The sequence below is a fragment of the Gobio gobio genome (assembly GCF_949357685.1).
Source record: "Gobio gobio genome assembly, chromosome: 21".
NCBI classification, from domain to species: domain Eukaryota; kingdom Metazoa; phylum Chordata; class Actinopteri; order Cypriniformes; family Gobionidae; genus Gobio; species Gobio gobio.
Genome location: NC_137117.1, coordinates 25,027,773 through 25,054,173, shown reverse-complemented (window position 1 = coordinate 25,054,173; position 26,401 = coordinate 25,027,773). Strand labels below are relative to the sequence as shown.

Genomic DNA, 26,401 nt, shown 5'->3' with positions numbered 1-26,401 from the left:
AGGCTGTGGAAGGAGTGAGAGGGCAGTAAATAAAAACTAGGAGGAGACGGAGCAGACTAATAGAGCGGGTGCCCTTGCTCAAGCACCAATCGCCAGGGAATTTTTACAGCTTTTCGCAAAAAGTGCTGTTCTGTAACTGACATTAACAATGTTCCTTCCTTTCTCCTGGCAAAAGAGAGCAGTTACCACTCACCTTTAGAGGAATAGTTCACCCAAAAATGAAACTTTTAAATCTCAGCTCAACAAAATTTCAGTCCTTTCCCCACACAAAGCTACTGTATGAAGAGTTGTACAGGGGTGGTCAGAATTATTGGCACCCCTGGTAAATAAATATCATGTAAGATGGCTGTAAAAATAAATCTGCATTGTTTATCCTTTTGATCTATCATTCAAAAAAATTGCAAAAACCTAACCTTTCATTGAAGTAAAAGAATTGAAAGTGGGGGTAAATCACATTATGAAATAAATGATTTTCTACAAAACACGTTGGCCATAATTATTGGCACCCTTTTATGAAATGCTTTTTGCAACCTCTTTTTGCCAAGATAACAGCTCTGAGTCTTCTCCTGTAATGCCTGATGAGTTTGGAGAACACTTGACAAGAGATCAGAGACCATTCCTTCATACAGAATCTCTCCAGATCCTTCAGATTCCCAGATCCATGTTGGTGCTTCTTCTCTTCAGTTCAGCCCCTCATTTTCTATAGGGTTCAGGTCAGGGAACTGGGATGGTCATGGCAGAAGCTTCATTTGTGCTCAGTGACACATTTGTGTGTTGATTTTGATGTTTGTTTTGGATCGTTGTCCTGATGGAAGATCCAACCATGGCCCATTATAAGATTTCTAGCAGAGGTGGTCAGGTTTTGATTTTTATCTGTTGGTATTTGCTAGAATCCATCATGCCATGTATCTGAAAGATGTCTAGGACCTCCAGCAAAAAAAAATAGGCCCTCAAAATGAAAGATCCAAAAGTATTTTTAACCGTGGACATGGGGTACTTTTTATCCCTATTTGCACCAAACACATCTGGTGTGTTTTCTGCCAAAAAGCTCTTTTTGTAGTTTCATCTGACCACAGATCCAGGTCCCATTTGAATTTCCAGTCGTGTCTGACAACTGAATATGCTGGAGTTTGTTTCTGGATGAGCAAGAAGGATTTTCCTTTAATCTCTCCCAAACAACATGTGGTGATGTAGGGGTTGTTTGAATTTTTATTTTATTTTTTGGCTTTCTGACCTAAAGACTCAACTAATCGCTGTGATTTCTCCATCTGTGATCCTTGGAGAGTTTTTGTCCACTCAAAATTTCCTCCTCACCGTGCATTAGAACAATATAGACACGCGTCCTCTTCCAGGCCTATTCGTAACATCTTTAGTTGATTGGAACTTCTTAATTATTGCCCTAATGGTGGAAATGGGAATTTTCAATGCTTTAGCTATTTTCCAGCAGCCACTTTCTATTTTGTGAAGCTCAACAATCTTTTGCTGCACATCAGAACTATATTCTGTGTGATTGAGGGAATTTGGCCTTTGTAATTCCTCATATTTATACTCCTGTGAAACAAGACGTCATAGCTAGACAATTTCACATTCCTAGTCACCCTGATGTGCTAAAAAATGTAAATATGAATGGGAATATACTTCAGAGATATTTTACTCATAAAAAAAATCTAGGGGTGCCACAATAATTGTGTTAATAAGTGTTTTGGAGAAAAGCATTTATTTCATAATTTGATTTACCCCCGACTTTCAATTCTTTTACTTCAATGAAAGGTTAGGTTTTTGTGAATCTTTTGAATGATAGATCAAAAGGATAAACAATGCAGATTTATTTTTATAGCCATCTTTGATCATATTTACCAGGGGTGCCAATAATTCTGACCACCTCTGTATAAGACATAAAAGGTACAAACCTTTTGTATACTTTAATGATACTTTTGTGCTTGAAAACTCCATTCCCCATTTATTGTAATTGTATACAATACAATTACTCAACCTTTTCTTTGTGTTTCATATAAGAAAGAAAGTCATATAGGTTTGGAATGATATGAGTGTGAGTAAATGATGGACTTTCATTTCTGGGCTTGAATGGACAGATTCTCTTCTTGTTTCCCATAAGGCTAAGCTGTGCCTTAAAGGCCTCTGCCTCTGCCTGTACCTGTATCTCGGGTCCAGCTCTGTATGCTGGATCGTTGTTTATATTTAACGGACTGCTGTATCTATTGCGCTCCTCACTGCTGAGGCCATGAAAGCATGGAAACATGTTGCAACTGATAAAGAAATGCCTTTATCACACATGCTGATAAAGGAGAATACCAGCAGCCACGAGAATGTGATTTATCGGCCTGCATTGGACTGTCACGACGAACCACTCTCGGGCGGCCACTAGGCAGCATGCTGCAGCTGCTTTTAATAAGTCGGCCGAGCGCGGTCCCTGAGGTTGACTGAGCGCAGATTCTGAGCCGAGGTGAGGTCACTTTATTAATGTGCAATAAACAGGTTGGTAGAAAAGAGACGAGAGATTTATGCATGAGGACCTCTCTCCATTAACACTAAATCAGGTGCTGTTATTACCCCAGCACTAATTGAATGTGATAGCAGTTGCTCTAATGCAATCCCCCAGGTGTAATTGTCATCGGCCGTGTGCTTCCTCCCTCCCAGTTTTTAACCACATTTTTTTTTGCTGATTAATTGAGCTCTCGGAAATCATAGCTCTATATCTTAGAACTAGGGGTGTCAATTTAACACATTAACTGTAATTAATTAAAAAAAGAAAGAAATAAACCTTAATCTTGCCCTCTGACTCGTACTTGAATTGTGTAATAGAAAAATATATAATATTAAAAACAGTTTTATCTTCGGTTAATATTTGAATTACATATGGAAATAAATTTATAAGCAGGATATTTAGAATTATATTATGCTTATTGTTTAATACATATAATTATCATTAAAATTTTTGTTATAATTAAATAGTTTTTTACATTTTGTATCAAATAAATAAATAATTCATATTTATTTATCAGTAGAATTCATTTATAATTATATGTATTAGTGTCAATGACAAATAAGAAAAATTATATTTTTTTTACTAATTTTAAGTTTTAAAATGCATTTTTTTGTCCAAAAAAATGTATAGTGATGATTCATATTGGTTTTACAGCTTTTAAGACAGCATTAATTCATTATTAAACAAGATTTCTGATTTTACCACCCAGAAAATGTCAGGTGGTGCGACCAAAAATGCATTTAAAATAATATTCATGTACAATATACATATGAATCATTGTAAAATGCATATCACATGGTAAATTCCCTTTCCCTTTTCTATGTATTGCCCTTTTAACTTTTCTATGTGTTCAGAACACAATTTTCCATAAGGAGTTTTTATGTTTTATATACATATATGGCTTCGTTTGGGTGCTTTTGGCAGTAAATATTGATGTCTAGTCAAATAAATACAATGTCATGTCAATGGGATTGTAACAGTGTCGAAGGCTCAACATCCATTGAAATTGATGGTGTTATAAGATATTTTAATGTGACTGCGTGTAAACAGAGCAGTGTTGCTCCCATCTGTACGATGGAAGAATGATTCAGCCCAGACTTTGCAGATAGATTTTAATAAAGCGGACAGGCGGCCGGGCAGATGAGGCTGATCCCAGTGAGCGATGGTGTGAATCTGTAGCCTGAATCTCTCCGTTGACGTCACACTTCCTTTTCAGCAGATGAATCCTGCACCAACTGCTCGTTTGGCGCGATCTGCGATGCTCAGACTGGCCTGTGCGTGTGCCCCAAAGGGTGTTTGGAAACACGGCAGCCCGTGTGCGGCAGCGACGGGATAACATACGACAACGAGTGCAAGCTGAACGTGAAAGCCTGCACTAAGCAGCAGGATCTCAGGGTGGTGGCCCATGGAGAATGCAGTGAGTACACAGAAACGTCAATCAGTTCATCTATCACCTTCATACATGTTCACTCATCAGTCTGCGTTTGCTGCAAAAAAATCATTTTCTCTAGTATTTTTCTTCCAGTTTGTTCCAGTAAAAAAAAATCCTTAAAACAAGGTCAATTTACAAAATTTAGAACATTTACAAAAAAAGTTTACATTAATGCAATTTGCTAATTTATTAAGAAAAATAAGCTTAATTCAAAATATGTTCTCCGTAAGAAGTCTTAATATATTGTGCAGTTTTACTATTCAAGTAAATTATGTTGTTTTAAATGATGTTTTATGTTTTACTGGGAAACAAGACAAAATACTGATTAAGAAAATGTTTTGCTGTGCAGTTTTCTTGTCAAAACACAAGAAACTGTTTTAGCACACTTTCCAAATCATGTTGTGCATGATACGTGATTTTACATGGTTTTTATATAGCAGAATCCCGTGTGAATGCATTTGGATTTCCAAGCGGAGGTTTATTTCGGGTGTGAATATGTTTCTTGTGTCTCTTTGTGTCTCAACTATCCTGTCCTGTGATTTGTGTATGTGTTGTGTGTGTGTGTGATCAGAAACCTGTGGCAGCACTGTGTGTAGCTGGGGAGCGCGGTGTGTGCAGAACAAGTGTGAGTGTCAGCAATGCACTGGGCTGCCGGTAAAACCCGTGTGTGGCAGCGATGGCACCACCTACAACAACGACTGTGAGCTGCGTCTGGCAGTCTGCAAGAAACAGAGGAAGATTGAGGTGGCCAAACCTGGCGCCTGTGATGAAGGTGGGTTCATGTGTTCAAGTCTGTGATAAGATAACTGAACTCCCTATTATTTGTTGATTTTCAGTGTTGTACTGAGGGCTAGTCGGGTTAATGCATTCACTCCAAACAGTTTATTACAGCCAATTTAACCTCCTTGCATCAACTGCACTTAGTGACCCATCATATGTGAAGCATGAAATGCAGGCATCAGTATGCACCTTATGTTCTCTGTTTTTTCGCTCTAAGTCCCTTTTTCTTTGTACAGTATCAGTGTTTAAGAAACTGCTTTGAAAATATATTAAACCTGTATATATATATATATATATATATATATATATATATATATATATATATATATATATATATATATATATATATATATATATATATATATATATTAAATGGATTAAAAGTGACAGTAAGCACAGTTATAATGTAAAGAAAAATTCTGTTTTAAATAAATGCTATTTTTTTAACTTTCTGTTTATAAAATAACCCTGAAAAAAAAATTTGCACATCAGCATATTAGAATGATGGATGCTGAAAATGTAGTTGTGTCATCACATAATTAACGTTTTAAAATATATTAAAGTAGAAAACTATGGAAGCTTATTTTGTTATTATAAAGTCAGAATTGTGTGATTTAAAGTCAGTCTTTTTATCCCTCAGACTTTAGAACTTTATAAAATGTTGAACTTTATTTCAGAGATAAAAAGTCATAATTATCTTTTAAATTGTTTTATTCCATGGTGGAAATAAGCTTCCATAGAAAACCGTTATTTGAAATTGTAACAATATTTCACATTATTACTGTTTTTTACTTGATTTGTTGATCAAATAAATGCAGCCTTGGTGTTCAATTCAATTCAATTCAAATTTATTTGTATAGCGCTTTTCACAATACACATTGTTTCAAAGCAGCTTTACAGAAAGTGCATTTCATAAATGAAAAATTGTTACACATTGAAAAATGTTAGAAAGAGAATGTTAAAGAAAAATGTTAGAATAAGTTAATCAATCGTATTATTTTAGGCCATAACAACGCTGGCGTTGAGTCGTCTCTTCACAGGCGTCGAGTCGTCTCATCACAGGTGTTGGGGCATCTGAAGTCTCCATGAGAGGCTGGATACAAACTGGAGCTGACGAACTAGTTACCTCGGGACTAGTGTCCCGAGATAACAACAGAAAAGCAGATGGGAAATAATTAGCATAGCCGCTGTTCAGAATATTAATGCTTTTGATCCGATTTAATTGTAGTATAAAACGTATTTATAATGTGACTGCTTGGCTAAAGAGATGCGTCTTTAATCCAGTTTTAAACTGGGACAGCGAGTCTGAACCTCGAACAATATCAGGAAGACTATTCCAGAGTTTAGGAGCTAAATGTGAAAATGCCCTCCCTCCTTTAGTGGACTTAGATATCCTAGGAATGACCAGAAGCCTCGAGTTTAGTGATCTTAAAGAGCGCGATGGATTGTAGGGCGATAGAAGATCCGTTAAATACACTGGAGCTAAACCATTTAGGGCTTTATAGGTCAGTAGCAATACTTTGTAATTGATACGGAACTTAATAGGTAACCAGTGTAGAGATGATAAAATTGGTGTTATATGATCATATTTTCTTGACCTAGTAAGAACTCTAGCAGCTGCGTTTTGGACTAACTGTAGCTTGTTTATTGATGATGCAGGACAACCAGCTAATAAAGCATTACAGTAATCTAGTCTCGAGGTCATGAATGCATGAACTAAGTAATTAAAAAATCTTAATGACCCCAAACTTTTGAACAGTTGTATATAGACTGTAACAACCTCACTACTTTTAACATGTTATACGACTATTCGTTGGAAAAAAATTGTTTTCTACTGGAAAAGAGTTTAAAATACGGCACTACTGAAAATGTAGTCATCATGGTAGTAAGTGTCACTACTTTTATTTTAGTTTTACTTAAATACTATAATATACAGTACCCCAACACGTCTCTGTAGTGTCGTGAAGTAATATCTCACTTATTTCATTCCCAGAAGGCTGTTCGGCAGTAAAAACAAAAAAACAACATGTTGTTTTCCCCTCTACAACTCATCTCATCAGACCTTTCTTTCCAGCTCTGTAAGCTGTGAAGGAGTTGCTGTTAAAGGCTGCAGGGATCTGGTTCTGGTCAATAGATCCTAACCAGAAGCCAGTGACACCTGCTTTGTCAGTTTATTCTCTACACTAGTGATGCAACACAGCAGCACCTGGCAGGTCTTTGCATGTAGAAGATTTGTGACCGAAAACAGTTCTTACATTTAGCTTTCAAACACCTTGCTTCATTTGTGTTATGCTTGGTATGATTTTGTGGTTGTGGGCATAAAATACAGTGTCAAAGTAAAACATTTTCTTAAAGGGGCCAAAGGGGCTGTTTATTTACACAGAGATGGTTTAGTCATTTGTTTAGACCTGGCTTCAATACTCGTGTTCATTAGTCATGAGAAAAAAAATGGCAGTGTTCTTTTATTTGGAGGTAATGAAAAATGACAGTGTTCCCTGCGTCTGGCCGTAGCAGTGAATTTATCACCTGTTTAATTTCACACTCTGCTAGTCAGAAGTCAGCCTCATTGTAGACACAGACATAGCGATATAAGGGAGCCGAGCATCACCTTGGGGCCGCGGCCCGCTTTTAATTGAATGTACGTTTACTAAATAGGATTATGCATTGGAAATAGCAACATAATTGCGTATAAAGCATCGTTACAGGCTCTGGATCACCCACAAGAAGAGAGTTTGGGAGAGGGCAAACAGGAGAGAGTGTGCAGTCATCCATTACACACAAGTATCTTCTCATAAAAAACTTTTGCAGGCTGTCAGGATGCCCTATTGCTCTTTATGTTGGCAGCATTACAGTTACTCTAAGGTACTGTCCAAGTCTTTCAGTAATGCCCATATACAGTGAGACAAATCACAAGTAAACAGAAAACAACCATCTAGTGCTGGGATTTATAGCTTAAAAATTATTTGTATTTGATGTTTTGTTTTATAGCCATTGTAGCCAACTGGATTTATGTTACAGTTCAATAAATATATCTGCAAATTAATAAATTATTATACATATCCAACTGGAATTATCCAGGAACCTTTTCCACACTATTTTTCAAAATGAACACAAGGAAGAATATTTAATCATTTTTCTTTATATTTCCCAAAACTAAAATAAATAGTGATAAGCAGCTATATTTACATACATATATTGAAAAATTTAAAATGTAATATGTGAGAGATTTGCATGGTTAAATCAAATTCTCTTTGAAACCATTTGAGCTCAAAATTGCCATTTTTATTACTGACATTTAAATCTGAAGATGCTCTATCGTAAAGTGATAGTTGACTCACCATTAGATATGGTCGATAGATATGGTCACCATTTACTCATCATCATCATCATCATCATTATGTTTATCCAAACTTATATGGCTTTCTTTCTTTGGTGGCATGCAAAAGACAATATCTTGAGGAATAAAAAGCTGTTTTTGTCCATATAATAAATGTCAGTGGGGTAATATTAGACACCATTGGCTTTCATTGGTTGGACAAAAAAAAAACGAAATAACAACAGCAAAATACCAAAATATCATATTTTGTGCTGGAAAAAAAGAAAGTCGTACAGGTTAATGATGGCAGAATATAATTTTTTTGAGTGAACTATCCTTTTAATTTTCTCAGAGACATTAAAAGTTTGCAAAACTATTAAGCATTTTATCAAACAAAATGTCTAAAAAACATTAAAATAATCACAGTATTCACAGCGTTTCTTAATTTTATGTCATTAAAGTCATTGGGGATATATTACAATACTAGAACTAGCCATCCAGCCGATTATGAAGGCCAAAAGTGTGTGTGTGTGTGTGTGTGTGTGTGTGTGTGTGTGTGTGTGTGTGTGTGTGTGTGTGTGTGTGTGTGTGTGTGTGTGTGTGTGTGTGTGTGTGTGTGTGTGTGTGTGTGTGTGTGTGTGTGTGTGTGTGTGTGTGTGTGTGTGTGTGTGTGTGTGTGTGTGTGTGTGTGTGTGTGTGTGTGTGTGTGTGTGTGTGTGTGTTATAAACCCATAGTTTGAGATACAGAGGTCAACCACATGTGATGAATGTGAATGTTGACTCTCAAGGGGAGTAATGAAAAAGAGACTGAGGAAGAGAGAGGTAGAGGAGCTATGTGTGTGTGTGTGAGCGCTAAAGTGAAGTGTGACATTTAGAAGGTCTGTGTGTTTTCATGGGCGTTATGCATTCACAGTAAGGCATCCCAGCCACCTGCAACAAACTAGCAGTTAAGTCTGAAGGTCACTGTCCTAGCCGCTCTTTTTTTCCTCCCCATTCTCCCATATCTCTCTCTCCTCTCCCCGTCATCCATCTCCTCATCGGCCAGAAAAACCTTTCACCTCTTGATGGTACCATCTGTTTTTTTTTTCTACTGGAGTTATTCTGTGTCTGTTTACCCACTTTGCTTTCACTCTAGCTCGCTCTTTATTCCTTCAGCTCTCCATCTTAATGGAAAATGCATGGCTAAATGGACCCCGTAAGTACATGATTGAGTTAAAGAGACGGGAAAGGGCTTTGAGGACAGTTGATGTGTACATCTTGTTGTTCGCTAATTGAAAGGTTTGCATGCGGCGCGGGTGGGGGTGACATCAAAGGACCGAAACTAATTAGCACCTCCTCCCTCACTAGCATCTACTCACTCCGACAGGTTTATTTATTCACCTTTTTACGCTGCATTTTTTTTCTAGAACCGGGAACGTAAATGCTTTCATCTTATGCTTAGCTTGCACAATTGGGCTTAGGTGGCCCAGAGTACTTCGTATATGGAAATGATTGCCGCCGCTACTCAGTGGTCAGAGTTTAGAAACCTTCATTTAAGCATATTATTAACTTTATCGCTGATGAGGAGATAAGAGCGTGCGTCGAATCGGTAATGGGTCTCTGCTTTGTGCTACTGTAAATAACTGGAATCGCTCTTGGTATCAGGTCTGTTTCATACTGCACACGTAAGTAGCACATTTATTTACATTCTCAAATTGCAGTTTATAGTTTTCACACTGCACGTGTAAGAAGCAGAGTGCTGTGTTTCAGATTATTATTATTTTTAGCACTGAGCTTATTTTTACTGTTCTTACTGTCTTTTATTATCAATGTAGGCTTTTATGAAGCAACATGATGCAAGCTGCTGTTATTTATTTTCTCTTTTGAAAGAAATCAGCAAGGATACTTTAAATTGATCAAAAGTGACCACAAGCTGCTGTTATTTATTTTCTCTTTTGAAAGAAATCAGCAAGGATACTTTAAATTGATCAAAAGTGACCAAAGACCTTTAGGGCCCTATCATACACCCGGCGCAAAGTGTTTTTTGCTAGTTTCAGCCCGCCCATGGGCATGCTGGTCTGAAAACGAAGTGTGTTCAGACTAGTGGTGGGCCGTTATCGGCGTTAACGTGCTGCGTTAACGTGAGACTCTTATCGGGCGATAAAATAAATATCGCCGTTAATCTATTCTCAAAGTTGGGTTGGGAGCTGAGTCTATACTACGCAAGCTATGATGACTTTAATTTCACCTTGATAGTTTAGCGCAGATGTATACCTAGCAGAATTGCACTGTAGGGGGCGAGAGAACGAGTCTTCGAACCTGTGTGTATGCCTACTAGTGTTGTCAAAAATATCGATATTTCGATATGTATCGATACTGAAATATCTGAAATGATACGATACTCATTTTCTACAGTATCGATATATCAGCTGCACTCTCCTCTCCGACTGAGAGCGAGTTGACACGCACCCGCCTCGTCTCATTCAGTCCGGTTAACCCTCTGAACATGGCGAACGGGTGTTCTGCTGGATTTTGCTCTTGACAGCGTGTTAGTATTGGTGTGACCGGTCTGAATTTCGCGCGGGTTGCACATAACGTTAATTCTACTAATTCCCGCAGATTTCACGCTCGCATCTGAAGCGCACACACACATACCGTAATAAAGCCGCCTCCTTTTGAGCTCCTTTTCCAGCTTATTAATGGTCAAATACACTCATAAAATGTCTCAATCCCCATCTTGGTGAGTATTAACGTAAACACAGTCGTGACCAGCTCACAGGAACAGTGGGATCCATGCGTGCGTCAGGTCTTAAAGGGACAGAAGTTATTTAATATTCAAACTACAAAAAGACAAACGATCACTTATGAGCACACATATTCTGAATGCCTTCGGCAGAATTCAAATGAGCCATTTTAATCTAGATTAATTCCAAGATTACAGTGAGATTAATCTAGATTAAAAAATGTATCTATGCCCACCACTTGTTCAGACGCATTGTTGGGGCATTGCTATTTTGAGGCAACTGAAAACAACTGCGCCATTGACCAACAAAAACCTGTTCTGAAGTTAATAGCGCAGTATTTTTTGTGTTATTTAAAGGGCGCTTTAGTAATATGTGCTTATAGGCGGGTGCACAACACACATACACTCTGCTTATTACACACAGAGGGACGCTTGGCAGCACTCAAACATTTTTAAATATTAACAATAAAAGGATTCCTCTCTGGAGAAGTGTTCAGTCTTTCTACTCGCAAATTCCGCCATGTAAATAGCGAATCCGCCATGGCGAAAGCACAACTGGCTTTTAAAGGGAATGGGAGATAAGAGTGATTGGTTTATTGCACGTTATGCCCAAAACACACCCATGACTCATTAAGAGACTAGGTACAACCCTTTTGGACCATGCTCCTGGTGTGCCGAGCATTTTTTCTGTAGTTAAACCAAGCGGCAACCTACCGCAGTTTCTCTTGAAGCCAATACGGAAGTGACATATACTGCAATTCATCGACTGGCCACTAGGGACAGGCTCCAGAAGGGAGCAGAATCTCATTGAGCCCCATGTTAAAATGCCCAACTTTACAGCAAAATAAAACATGTTTACAGCCTGGTACAAATTGTGGTTTTGGTCTATACGGCTAATTTTGCCCTTCATGACAACTGTGAGGGGGGTGAATTTTTGTATAACTCATTCGTTTACATTATCTAAAGCATTAAAGTTCCAAACAGACCTTGCGCTTTTCATGTGCTTCAGGCAGCTTGTAACGGTGTGCACTGTTTGCTGTGCCATAATAGGCAATTGGTGGCAAAAAAAAAAAAAAGATTAAGATTGTAATAATTATAGTCAAATGCTGCATTCTTTCCCCTTGGAGTCTCTTGGCTGATCTTAACAGGACTTTGCCCTAAGGCGTAAATTCAGCTCAGCTCACATTAAGCAAAATACAGAATCTCTTCATCACAGTGTCGGATTGCTAATGCGCTGAAGCAGAAAGCTGATGTCTACACAGTGAGTGCGTTTGCTCTCTGTATCACTGTGGCCAGGGTTTCAGGCTTGAGTGCTTTCATTGTTTCCAGACTGGGGCTAATGAATTGAATGGCCTCCACGAGTATCGACCCTGTAAGGCTGTCAGTGTGGATTTTTGATAAGACGTATCAGTGCTGGCCAACCCCTAGCCTTTACTGTGACCAGCTCCATAATGCGTTCAAGGAGATGTTTTATGCTAAGTGGCATTTCCACCTATACACAATCGATTTTCCCATCAGGGCGCACGGGGTTGCCCTACCAAGCTTTGCGTGTGAAGAAAAGAGCATGTTTAACTCGCTATGGAGACGTGGGAAAGAGCGTCCACAAGCATCTGCTTTTTACTCATTAATCAAATCGATCGACATGCGGAATTTATGTTTGCCTTATGCAAATTAAATGCCTACTAATTGATCGCAATTGTATATGTGTTTGCTTAGAAAAGCCTCCAAATGAAGATAAATCACATTATTGCACCAGACACTTTAAATACATTATATATTTTTTTTATTTAATATATTGGAATTTTTTAAAAATTGAGGCGTTTCTTGGCAAATAAGTTTTTTTTTTGCCTCAGTGAAGACAAACGCAGTCGTGAACTGAAGCAAGTTTAACTAAAACACACTCTCTTCTTATTAGAGCTGCTCTGCAACTAGCATTAAAAATAATGAACAGTAATGCTCTGTTACAAAGAGGGGCACTTTATATCTCCAGCAAGTCAGCTTTGTTGACTAATGAACTTTAATTCTAATTAAATAGGCTAGATAAGAGTGTGTTTAATGAGGCGACTCATCTGAAGAAAAACCCTCACGATTTTCTCACCATAATCCCCCAAAGTTTGGATCCTGGAGAGAATCAAGATTTATCCGTGGGGGGGGGTCATACAGAGAAACTAACCCTGAACCTCGCACCGAGACTAATTGCACCCAATATAATGTAGTGTGATTACTGACATCACGCATGATGGCCGTGAAACATCCGTTCACATTGATTTCCTGTGCTAGATAACAGATTGTCAGTTATTTCACTTCTAATCGAAATGTGAGGGACACTTCGCTGGTGGCACACTGGTGTCTCATTTAATTTATTTCGTTAGTTGCTGGGTAATTCCATAGCTGGTCATTATCTTGTACTTCCAGCAGTGCCTTTGCTTCAATCTCCACTCCAACGTGAAGAAAATCTCAATATTTGCTGCTCTATATGCACTGAATGTCTAAATACTTTGTCATGCACTGTCCATTAATTCTTGGCAGCCAAAGTTAAAACAAGATGCTCGAGTACCTGGGAATGTATATTGTTTTATTTTATTAGAAGACAATGTGCGGCATACTGATATGCAAATATGTGTTTGCACGAGGTCCCCAGTGTCTGCTTGTCTTATTTGTCTTTGCTCGATGTGGTTTCTAAAGTACTTATGCTCAGATCACAGGTATTGCGTGAGATTGCTTGTTTTGTTTATCTCTCTGAAATCAGTGTTAGTGATTTTATTTGTTCTTTTATACGGTGTAAATTGAGGTTGTTTATGAGTTGTTACTCTTTTTGTGGACAAAGCTACATTTTGGGGAACTGCCTTGTGGTTCTTATGAGGAAAACAGCTGTGTATGGATGTTTGTAAGGAGACACAATGTATCAGTACCGTATAATTTTCACTTTTAGATTTGTCATCATGTAACATCACTAAAGTTAATTCTTTAAAAGATTGATAATAAATTACACTGCTAAATGTAATCATTAGCAAGCATGACAAGTAAATTGAGATAATTAATATAAAAAAAATAATTGAAATGATAGCTTTTAGTTTAGTGTTTTTTTTTCTAGCTTTTGCTTTAGCGTACTTTTTATTTCTTTTGACAAAAAAAATGGATTATGATATTATTGGTCATAAAAAGAAAATATTTGTTTTATTTGAATAACTCAAAATGAATATGCATTTCATGAAAATCATTACACACACCTAAATTAGTATGTTGTGATGCCTAAGTTCACTTGTAATATCTCAATTGATTAAAACAAATATTTGTTTTATTTATTTTTGTATTATTTATTTAGACAAAATAGTATGGAATTTTAATATGTACATTTTTACATGTATTTTGCATGTAGTTCTTTATAGTCTTACAAGATGGATGGAATATTTGTCACTTAAACCTGTATAAATCAGATGACTAAAGACAAAAAGATGACTAAAATGGTGAAAAATGAATGTTGAATGTTACGTATCAACCACCCATAAATGGACTAAATACTCTTATTTCACATTTAAAAATGCCAGAAACTCATTTTAAAGGTTTGGGTTATTGAGTTATTTTAAGAACAGTTCAAATCAATTCAGGATCCATTCCATGAAATACAACGTGTATGGCCACGTTCACACGTTCCAGTCCTTAATAGTACGATTAAATTCACACACAGTTCAGTTATTTACGGGAATGACAACCGCATTTTATAAACGAACTTGCACCCGAAAATTTTCAGGATTTGCAACAGCATTCTCGGAAAATCTGCGTTGTGTGAACAGAACCGGATTGGACAACTAGTTGTCTGTCATTATGTCATACAGCATGTCTACCGTTTGTTGCAGGTTTTTATGTGTGGTTTCGGTAACTTACAACAACGGAGATATGAGCTTTGTCACGTCCTCCTCTTTCACTCCTTTGTCATGTTCTCCACCGGAGCTTCTCCCATCAGTTTTGTGTTCTAAATGCTTCGCTAAATCCGAAGATTTGGTTAGACTAGTCATATCAAAAGTGATAAGACTTTTCAGTTTTATTTCAGTCGCTATGTTTACTTGTAAGAGAATATGGGCTTGACTCCCATTGCACGTTCATACAGACAATATTCGAAACTCTACTGTAAGTTGCTGTTTTTCGTGACTTGCACCTGTAAGTAAATGCAGTTTTCAATCCAAAAAACTGACAGTTTGAACGTAGCCTGTATGTGTGTGTTCCCACAGACTGCGGATCAGGAGGCTCAGGCTCAGGATCTGAGACCTGCGAGCAGGATCGTTGTCGACGATATGGCGGATGGTGGGACGATGACATGGAGGACGAGCGCTGCATGTGTGACTTCACCTGTCAGACTGTGCCACGCATCCCGGTATGTCCATTCACAATTGACAAGCAATCGAAGAGAGTGCCACCCATACATTGCCCAAGCATTTGACTAGTTAAAATGTGTGCTAGATCTTGTTGAATCCATTAATCGTGCCGCCTTAACCTCTCCTTGAACATTTGCAGGTGTGTGGCTCAGATGGGAACACGTACATCAGCGACTGTGAGCTGAAGAAAGCCAGGTGCGAGAAGCAAATGGACCTGCTGCTCCAGAGTCAAGGCCCCTGTCCAGGTGAGAGACCACCTTCCTTTTCCTCTAATATTTATGTTTTCCTCAGTTATCTGAAGAATAACACTCCGGGAACTCTGACAGTATGGTTGTTATAGAGTCACTGCAGCAGAATACAGCGTTACTTTGAGCTTAGGGGGCTTGTGTAGCCCAGACCTGAGCATCTACCACTGAGAGAGGAAGAGCGTGGCTCTGTGATCAGAGCAGTGTGAGATTCCCTCAGGCTTCAAGCAGAGCTTGACTCCACTTGCGCACACACATGCACGTGCTTTTCTTTCTGTGCTCTCTCTCTCTCTCTCTCTCTCTCACTCGCTGCACCCTCATCCTTTATCTAAGGTTTTCTCAAACTCTGAGTTTTCTGCTTCAGAGCCTCACAGGCCCTCTAGCCAGATCAGTCATGCTCCTTCAGTGGCCGTGGAAAATAAATCCTTTTGGAGAACTTTCAACCGGTGTGAGCAGCTTTTGGCCTCTGCTTCCCATTGGCTGGGCTCAGATCAATGGAAATCTCATCGGGCCTTGCATTTGATATGCACGCTGCAGTCTCTCCTCCCCCGTTTTATGACCTGTGCCTTTGAGAGCTGACGTGTCTCCAGAGCACCTTGCTGCTTTTTGCTAATTGGAAATTAGGTCTCTGTGACCTCTAGACAACCTTGCCCTGAGTCTCCTTGCAGTGAAGATCAGAGGATTCCGTAAACAGCTTGGCTAATGGTGACGCTCAGAGGAAATAAAAGACTGAGCTGAGCTGGACAATAAAGCAAAAAAATTCACAATATTTATACTTTTGCCATGTTCTATATATATTTCAATATTTATGTGCTTTAATTTTTTTTTCTCTGAAGAACCACCACATATACAAACCATTGAGTCATTTAGGTCATTTAAGATTCACGGAAATGAATCATCTGAATCATCTTTCATAGTTTTAAGTTCCGAGACAAGGATTTATCTTAGCTAATTAAATGGTTTAAATCACCATCAAACGCATGCAAATATATGATAAATATTCAATATATTGCCCAGCCATAATACTTCTTCCGTTTTAGTCTCCATTTCAATATAATGTGGTGTGATGATTTCAGTTTAGTGTGGATAAACAAACATAAAACATTTTGTACAATATTGGTTCTCACAGTTTGTTGGGGATACCATCAGCAATGATCTATGATACTTTAATAAAAATAAGCTAAGCTGCTTTTAGCAGCACCTTGTTTTTTCAGGAAGGATTGTGTTGTAGAACGAACGAGTGTAGATGGTGAAGAAAGGATCAAATTAAAAGCACCTTTGTCATAATGGACTCCGTGCGGAGAGGAGAAGTTTAATGAGGTGTGGACAAAACCCATCTCTAAAGCCACAAAATGATATGAAAGGCACAGTGACACATCACTATTATACCCCAGGACACGTATGCTCACGCCGACGGCTTCCTGATTTACGACAGTCTAGTCCTCCTTCAGCTCCGAGCTTGAAACCACAAACCTGCCACCTCACAGCCATTCAGCTCAATGGCCTAGAGAAGAAACGCTTGAAAAGAACAAGTGTGGAGAGACGGAGAGAAAAAATGACAACACAGATAAGAGAAATAGGCACCTGCCATCTGCCGACGTTACAGTTAAACACCGCAACAAACTTCCTCTACAAGTGAGCCGGGAAACTGGAATAGTGTAATTAGGTTATAGCGAGAGTGGACTGACATTAGCGTGTCCTGATTTGCGCTCCTGTGCATTTGCGTCCATAAATGCGGAGTCCATAAATCTTTGTTTGACACACTAAGGCGTAGGTGTAAACTGCACTATCTGAGACGAGAACAAATGGAGACAACAGGCCCCTGAGAATGTGTCAAATGTCACCCACCAGACATTCAACGAGAGGTCTATTGTTTGTTTTCACGGCTGGTAATAGCATCATTTTTTCCTGATTTTGAATTGGTGTCAGGAATTGTAAATAGAATTGTTATCTGGCAGCCAGTTGCAGGCTCTCCCACCCCTGCTCCTTAAGCGATTCTTATTGTGTTGTACTAAATTGCATTTCAGCTTGAATTGTTTAGTTTAATTTGTCTTAAGAATGCCGTGGATCTCAATATGTCTCTCTCTCTCTCCCCCACCCACCCCTGTTTGCACTGTATCTTCTCTCTAGATATCGTATCAGCTCCTCCAGAGCTCGTTGCTTCCCAGCACTGTAGCCAATCTGTTTACGGATGTTGTCAAGACAACAAGACCACTGCCCTGGGTGTTGGACTGGCTGGGTGTCCTAGTATGTATTTCTGCAATAATCCATTAATTAACTGACTAGTTCAGTGGCACGCAGCTGAGTTTGATTTAGTCATAATAGGCCAAACACATTTGGTACTGTTTATTTCAATTTGGATTCATTAAATTGATCAAAAATTACAGTGAAGATATTTTTAATTGTTTAAAAAGATTTCTATTTCAAATAAAAACATTTCTATTCATTAAAAATCATGAAAAAAATGCATTCCATTCCAAGCAACACAGTTTTCGATATTAATAATAATAAGAAATATTTATTAAGAAGCAAATCAGCATATTAGCATAATGTCTGAAGGATCATGCGACTCTGAAGACGTGAATAATTACTTTGTCATCACAGAAATAAAAATAACATATTAAAATATAAAACAGTTAATTTAAATGTTAATAATATTTCACAATATTACGGTTTAATCAAATAAATGAAGCCTTTGTGGGCATAAGAGACTTCTTTTAAAAGCATTAAATGATCACAAACATTTGAACAGCAGTATTTGTTGATGCACATCAATGCTATTTTTAATAATAATATATTTATATTCACGATCATATTCCTGTTCACATATTCATATTAATAGTGCCATTAAAAGTATGTACTACATGCCTAGTATTTGTAGAAGTCTCAAACACAGTGTCCTGACAAGGCACTATATGAAAAAAACATCAACTGATGCAGCGTAGGAGTGCTATGAAGTTAGGAGAGGGCATGTTATAGGCTCATGAATATTAATTAGATAATGTAACATTTGTCCAACAGTTGCTTAAGCAAAAGAGTGCACACTATAGCCATATTAGAAATTGGCCGTTTGTTCGTTTTATCCACTGCCATCAAAATGAAACTCTTTTGAACTATATGGATAAAATTCTTAATAATAAAGATTCAAAAATAATTGTTTGTTTATCCAAAAAGTGAGTGGACAGACTTATACTTTTAAAAGTTGGGAGGACAAGGGATGCACCAATATTAGTTATTCTGGTCAATTCCAATCCATTACTTTTGTATTATGGCCAATATCAACAGCTTATTTTAAGGTGCCCACAGTCTAATCAGTATAATCTCATTAGTCCAACATCTCTATGTATTAAACATTTAATATGTTAATTATATGCAATTTCTTGTAAATAGTGTACCTCTAAAAAGCATTTCTTCTTTTTTAGGTGTGTGTCAGTGTAATCATTATGGCTCATACGGAGGCACCTGTGACCCCTCCACCGGCCAGTGCTCCTGTAAACCCGGCGTCGGGGGACTCAAGTGCGACCGCTGCGAGCCTGGATTCTGGAACTTCCGAGGCATCGTTACAGAAAACATGAGCGGCTGCACACGTAAGCGCCCCTCTCTTCTCCCGTTCCTGGAGATTTGCTTTCAGGGCAATTTCTGTTAAATGTGCTAAATGTTCCTTTCTAATCCAAAATCCGAAGTGACAACCTACTCGTTTAACGTGCGGTATCCTTCCGGCCTCAAATGCGATTTCTGTCAAAACAAGCATTTCGAGTTAAGCCTCCGAGCCACCGCGGGTAATGGGAACCGTGCGAGAGTGCACCGTGGCTTGACCTATAAGTTCTGCCTACAGACCAATAACGCTCTGACGCACGTATATGTGTGTTTGTACAACGCTACAAAGCCGGGGATAGAAAAACAAGGATGACTGAAACAGTTTGTGCTCTGTCCCAGGGGTCCTCGAAGCATTAGCACATTCTGTAGCCACGTTCGCTCTCACCCCAGGGCTTATTGACCCCGCTCTGAACTCCACCAGACTGCGGTCATTGACACAGAGCGAGCGCTATTGCTGTAGCTGTGGGGTCACAGATTGGAGCAGCTTCAGATTGCCTGCATGCATTTGGTGGATGTGTGGATGTTTTTGTCAGAGTGAAATTGAAGAGAAAGAGACAAGGAATCTAATCAAAACTGTTCAAGCAGATAAGGCTGACAGGCCTCTCTCTCTCTTTCTCTCTTTCTCTCTCTCTCTCTTCATCAGCGTGTAACTGTGATGGAGTGGGCTCGGTTCGTGACGACTGTGAGCAGATGTCAGGGCTGTGCTCATGTAAGCCCGGAGTTAAGGGCATGAAATGCAACGTGTGCCCCGACGGTAGCAAGATGGGAGCCAACGGCTGTGACAAAGGTAACGCCGGGATTTTAATTAGCACAAACCTCAGATAAACTCTCCACGATTGTACTTCTGATGCAGCCAGGTTGTGATTTTAGGAATTATAATTAGGTTGGTTTTCCGCAATGTTGGGTACGAGTAGAAATAATAAAAATGATGCCGCTGGGTAATTAATACCCTTTGTTCATTAAAAGTGTTTTGACATATAAGGCTTTCCGTGTCATGTTGGATCCATGGCATAGTGGAAAGTTCTCAATGGGTGCGTGCGTGCGTGCGTGCGTGCGTGCGTGCGTGCGTGTGTGTAAATAAATCAGGCAATTTTGGATGATTACACCCAGTTTCTCTTTTTTCACATTTAGATTACCTTTACCATCATTTTAACATGAAATTGTTTTATTTTAATACCGTATTTGATATATATTAAAATACAATTATTTTCATGTTATGCAGTATGCACCAATAAATGCTCAATATTATCATTCATATTTTGAAATGTATATTTATTTATTTTCAGATTTACTAAATATTATGGTTTTTCTAAATATCTTATTAGCTAAATATTGTATTATGATGGTAAAGGTAATCTAAATGTGAAAAAAGAGAAACTGGGCATGTAATCATATTCATATTCTGGCATCATTAGCAAATGACTGTAAAACTATATGCTTTAATTTGTCCTACGTTCGACTATATGCCATAATCAGATTAAATCGGTGGAGTTCAAAGTTGAATCTTCAAATGCGCAGCAGGGGTGATGGTGAAATGCTATCCTGATGTCACCGCCTGTGTTGGCTTGGTGAGTAATAAGGAGTTACCGTCAGCTATTGACAGGAAGTGAAGAGCTTAATGAACTCAACTATCCCAGCATAGCAGTGTTCATGCAGCGTTCCTGCCAGATAAAAGCTGCCACATGAAAGTGTAGAAGAGGAATCCAGTCAATGCTGCAGGCCAGGCAGTGCAGCCCAGTGCTCTGATGTCGGAGTAAAGAGTAGACTTCTGTGGCAGGGAAGGTCCCAGCTCTGCTACTGATGCAAGTCTGTCTTTCTGATGAATTTCTATGGTGGAGGTCGTAGGGTTCATATCAGAAGTGGATTAACAAGTAGCCCACACTGAAGTGACCAGCATATATGGTGTTTTGGGATTCTGAACTGCTTAAAAACCCCAGTTTGGTGTACCCTTAAAGGTTAAAAAGAATCCCTTTTTGTTTTAGTATTAAATATGCATTAACCAGAGGCCAAACTTTTCCACAGGACCTGAGGCACCCAAGTCATGTGATAAGCTTGTGTGCCACTTTGGGGCATCTTGTGTGGAGGTGAGCGGACAGGCTCATTGTGAGTGCCCGTCGCCAGATTGTGATGAGAAGAATAAGACCAAGGTGAGTTTGCATAGACCACAGATCCACCTTAAACTCTACAACCACTCTAATCATGGTTTCTTCCCTACTAATGGACATGGACATGTTTGTGGACAGGTATGTGGTTCTGATGGGGTCACCTATGCAGACCGGTGCCAGCTGAGGACCATTGCGTGCCGACAAGATAAGGAAATCACTGTGCAGCATTTAGGCCAGTGCAAAGGTGAGATGAGTCTCTTGTACTCAGATTTGCTGTCTATTTGTTTTTGCTTTATTGCATACAGATGTCAAAGAAAGTATGAATGATAAATTAAGAAGGTCAATGGCTTATGAACATCAGTTTAAGACCTCACGATTCCTTTCACTGTAAAATATAATTTCCTTAATCATTGTTATTGTCTCTTTTCTAGTAGAATATATAAATATCCATGAACCAAGACAAATAATTAAAATAAAATACATAAAAATGTTTTCGGAGAATGTATTTTTATTTTATTTTTAATGTATTTTAACAAAATGGGTAAAAAATGTTTTAAATCAAATCAAATCAAATAAAAATATTCTGGAAAAATGTGTCTTCTAATACACAATATTGCTTTACAGTCTTGTTTAAGGATGTTTAGATGTTTTAAGAGAAAAATTCTGATTAAGGAAATTAATCTTCACAGTTTTACAGGGTTTGCTGAGGCAAACTACGTGATCCTTATGTAGGAAGGGCGTCACTAGGTGTGCAGGTGTGTGGGGTATGGGGGGTTCGATGTGAATGGTGGATGTTTAAGGGGACAGGAAAGCTGCCTGACAGATGCTCCCCTGCAGATAGAGCCGTGCTGCTTGGCGTCAGGCTGGAGTCTTTGAATCCCCTGGAACTGGGCGACATTTGAGCTGTTTGATTTGCATCACCCATGTGTGGATTAGGGGGAGTTAACTGCGCAGTCAGAACGAAGCACCTGCAATCCTGCTGCTGATGCTGCCGGGAGGCCTGCTTTGGGTAGAGCACGCTGTGTAAAGAGTAGGGCATCTCTCTCTTTCTCTCTTAAATCGTTGATCGGTTGCTCTGTTCATGTGTGGGCAAAGGGACCTGGTAGAAGTCCAAGGTTAAGACTTTCATGTCGGCTGTATGTAAGAAGCACTATGCCAGCTCACGTCAGAAGGCGTTCCGCAGAGGGCTGCTCCGAGATGGGCATGGCACGTGGTGGACATCGCCAGCTGCCGATTCTTGAATCAGTGCCAGTGGCAGGTGCCAGACATTTTCAACAGCAGCCCATGCAGCCACTCTGTCAGACCTGTTAATGCCACATAAGTGATTCAGTTTCATTGTCAACTGCTGCAGCTTGATCTAACACGACTATATGTCCCATTGTTTTTCATAGCTCTAACCAGGTCCATGTGGATTCTCTGTGAACAAAACTCATTCAGAAGTTCAGCACATCGCTCATTCCTTGCTTTCAACATAAAATCATATTCGACCCCATTTAATTTTGTAATGCACATTGTCGTTATTGTGAATAATTCATTAGTTCTTGTTATTTCACAGGGGGGGAAAAAAATCTACCTCTGAAATGTCCTTCCTTTTCTGCTGATGTCACTAAGGTCATCCATTTGATAATATTAATCAATTCTCCAAATTGTTATAGATTGTTTTAGAAAAACTCTATGTCTATCTCAATTCTGGTATGTATTTTTCACTAGTATATATGAAATATCAAATATATCAGCCATGCTAATTAAAATTTGACCATTTTGATGAGGCATTAGCCAATAAATGGCACATTTTTGTATTGATTTACTCTAATTGTGTTGTTTTAAATACAATTTTACAAATCTAAAGTTTACAAATATATGCACTTATTTGCTATATTTAATAAAAATGCTAATTTAAAAAAAGCTTACAAATTTTGCATTGCCATTTGAATAGTCTCATTTACATATGTTTTCATTTTTTTTTAAGTTTATTGGCTAATGATAACAAATGAGTACATCATTTTGAGTACATTCATTATTATTATTATCATTATTATAAACATATTGGTCAACCACTAATTCTCACCATCTAATCAGTTCTTGTTCAACAGCACTTCAGGTTGACTGAATGGTTATTTGATTATGCTTTCAGCTCACATTTGACAAATTAAATCTGGGCCTGGTTATGGCACAACACACCACAAACTGGTGTTTAGGTCACGATTGGACCATCATCCCTGTAGTCATTATCCAGAGCACCTCTCTGTCTTGCTCTGCTTCTTGGCGTTACCTGCCTGTATGACAAGAATCCAGCTGCTATTCTCGGTTTATTCAGGGATCTGGGAGGAAGTAAAGAGTGGGCTTAGGTTGGATCTTCCCCAGCCTAGGGCGGAACTGGCAACAGCAGCACCATTTATTAATTTCTTCTCAGACATGTGGGGTAAAGCAGGCCTGCTCGGCAGCCCTGAGGTGGAGGGGTTAGATCTCAAGCTCATTTCACGTGTGACTGGATGTGAATTAGCCGAAAGCCTGCCTTTCTCTCTATATTTCTCCCGCTGATCTCTTGACGCTCTCCCATCATCAACTCTTCTTGATGACAAACGGCGCTATGAAGTTACTCCTAATGTTGCCATAGCAGGCAGCAGATGAGGCAATCAGTGGCACATCTTGGTACATGACGCAGGGCGTTCAGGGTCTGGAATGGCTGAGAAACTTTTGGCTCATCAAGAGTCCAAGTCTTGGCAGTTCCCTGCGCTCACATATGGTGTCATCACCTGTACGCTTGCTGCAAATTGGCAGCATATACATTAGCATATGGGACGGCCGGCTCTCTGCGGAGATGTTAGTTTTGGTTATCGTTTTTTTTTTTTTTTTGTTCTAAACAACATTTTCCGGGTTCAAAACCAGTTTATCTGTGTCATACCACAGAAAAGAATTTCAAATCATCCCTCAGTGTGTAAAAATAAACTTAAACTTAAAATTCATAGGGCAAGGCATTACAACAAGACACGTTAAAATACAGTTCCGAAGGTCTGCCTTGATAAAATTGCTTACTAACCTTGTCTGGGCAAAGTTGCATCCAATTTTTCAACTTTTCTCATTACCATGTAAAAGCGGTAAACCCTGCAAGGTACTATTTACATAGGGAAAAATCCTCCCACAGGAATTATGTCATATAACCTGGAGTTTATCCGCCTACTACAACAGTAGTACCACTGCTATAAGGACTCATATTGAGCTATCAAGTGCTCAAATAACTCACATTTTGTACAGTATGTAAGGATTGATCTTTTTTAATAAAAACAATGACATGATCATTAGTGTAAATTACTGTGATTTACCCTGTACACCTGTGGTAGGCCTGGAGCCACTAGGGGGCCTCAAGAAGACTTAAAATGATTTTAAAACTATTTCAAGTGGAGAAAAAAAAAGATATTTCTAATTTGAATGCACCCTTGTTTTTTTTCCAGGGTTCCTTCTTCTTTTCTTTTTTTTTTTAAACCTGGATATATGGATATGATTTTAAAAGTGTAATTTCTAGACTTGAAAAAGTCATGTAAATGAATAAAATCGTCTAATCTAGTTTTTTTTTTCAGTCCTGCCAAACTAGGCAAGGCAAGGCAAGGCAAGGCAAGTTTATTTGTATAGCACATTTCATACACAGTGGCAATTCAAAGTGCTTTACACAGAAATGAAATAAAAATATTACAGTTATAATAGGAATTAAAAGAAATAAAAAATAAAGAAAATATTGAAAGATAAAAATAAAGAGTATAATTAAAAATAAAAACAAAAACAGGGTTAAATTTAAGCATATAAATTAAAATGCAAGCAGTTCGGACAAAGCACGTACAGTGGCACAGTGCTCATTCAGTAAATGCACAGCTGAACAGATGTGTTTTGAGTCTGGATTTGAAAGTGGCTACTGTTGGAGCACATCTGATCTGTTCAGGAAGCTGGTTCCAGCTACGGCTGGCATAATAGCTAAAAGCAGACTCTCCTTGCTTTGAGTGAACCCTTGGTATTTCTAATTGACTTGATCCTGATGATCTGAGTGATCTGTTGGGTTTGTATTTAATCAGCATATCTGCAATGTATTGAGGTCCTAGGTCATTGAGTGATTTATATACAAGTAATAGCACTTTAAAATCGATCCTAAATGTAACTGGAAGCCAGTGTAAAGATCTGAGGACTGGTGTGATATGGTCATATTTTCTGGTTCTGCTAAGAATCCTGGCAGCAGCGTTCTGTATGAGCTGCAGCTGTCTAATGGTCTTTTTGGGAAGGCCGGTGAGGAGACCATTACAATAGTCCACCCTACTGGTAATAAAAGCATGAACGAGTTTCTCTAAGTCTTGCCTGGAAACAAAGCATCTAATTCTTGATATATTTTTGAGATGATAGTAAGCGGATTTAGTTATTGCTTTGACATGACTATTGAAACTCAGGTCTGACTCCAAAATCACACCAAGATTCCTGACTTGATTTTTTGATTTCAGGCCTTTAGCCTCAAGATATGCATTCACCTTGAGAATTTCATCTTTGTTTCCAAATGTAGTAATTTCAGTTTTGTCTTTGTTTAACTGAAGAAAGTTTTGGCACATCCAACTGTTGACTTCATCAATGCATTTACATAGAGAGTCAATGGGGCTGTAGTCATTTGGTGATAGGGCTAAGTAGATCTGGGTGTCGTCAGCATAGCTGTGGTAAGCCATTTTGTTATTTTTCATTATTTGGCTGAGTGGCAGCATATACAGATTGAAAAGGAGTGGTGCAAGAATTGACCCTTGTGGGACTCCGCATGTCATGGATGTCCACTCAGACTTATGGTCACCTATACTCACATAATAACCTCTCCCTTCTAAGTATGACCTGAACCATTTGAGGACCATTCCAGAAAGCCCAGCCCAATTTTCTAGCCTGTCAAGAAGTATTTTGTGGTCAACAGTGTCGAATGCAGCACTGAGGTCCAGTAGTACCAAAATTGATGTTTTGCCTGTATCTGTATTGAGGCGAATATCATTTATTATCATTTATTATCTAAACTACTACACTCTAAAAAAAAAAAAGTTTTATATGGCACCAAAAATGGTTCTTGGCTCGTTCTTCAGAGGTTCTTCACCGGTTCTTTGACTATGTCATATGTCATAGTCAAAGAACCGGTGAAGAACCGCTGAAGAACCACTGAAGCACCAAAATTGGTGCTATATAGCACTAAAAAAGGTTCCCCTATGATTACGAGCCAAGAACCATTTTTGGTGCCATATAGAACCTTTTTTTTTAGAGTGTATATTTAATCGCGAGTGAAAAAAATATCTCTAAAAATCCTTGCCCTTAATTCTT

At 38.6% G+C, this 26,401-nt stretch overlaps 1 protein-coding gene across 6 annotated transcripts in view; it reads left to right on the top strand.

Moving 5' to 3' along the window:
* Positions 1 to 26,401, top strand: part of agrn (agrin) — a 269,547-nt gene that overhangs the window by 202,546 nt on the left and 40,600 nt on the right. For all 6 annotated transcript variants that reach the window (XM_079803366.1, XM_079803365.1, XM_079803369.1 and 3 more), the window contains 9 exons: positions 3,723 to 3,923; positions 4,510 to 4,710; positions 14,986 to 15,128; positions 15,269 to 15,374; positions 17,505 to 17,621; positions 18,797 to 18,961; positions 19,615 to 19,758; positions 20,994 to 21,118; positions 21,215 to 21,320. In XM_079803366.1, coding sequence (XP_079659492.1) covers positions 3,723 to 3,923; positions 4,510 to 4,710; positions 14,986 to 15,128; positions 15,269 to 15,374; positions 17,505 to 17,621; positions 18,797 to 18,961; positions 19,615 to 19,758; positions 20,994 to 21,118; positions 21,215 to 21,320 — 1,308 coding nt within the window. The remainder of the gene's footprint in view (positions 1 to 3,722; positions 3,924 to 4,509; positions 4,711 to 14,985; positions 15,129 to 15,268; positions 15,375 to 17,504; positions 17,622 to 18,796; positions 18,962 to 19,614; positions 19,759 to 20,993; positions 21,119 to 21,214; positions 21,321 to 26,401) is intronic.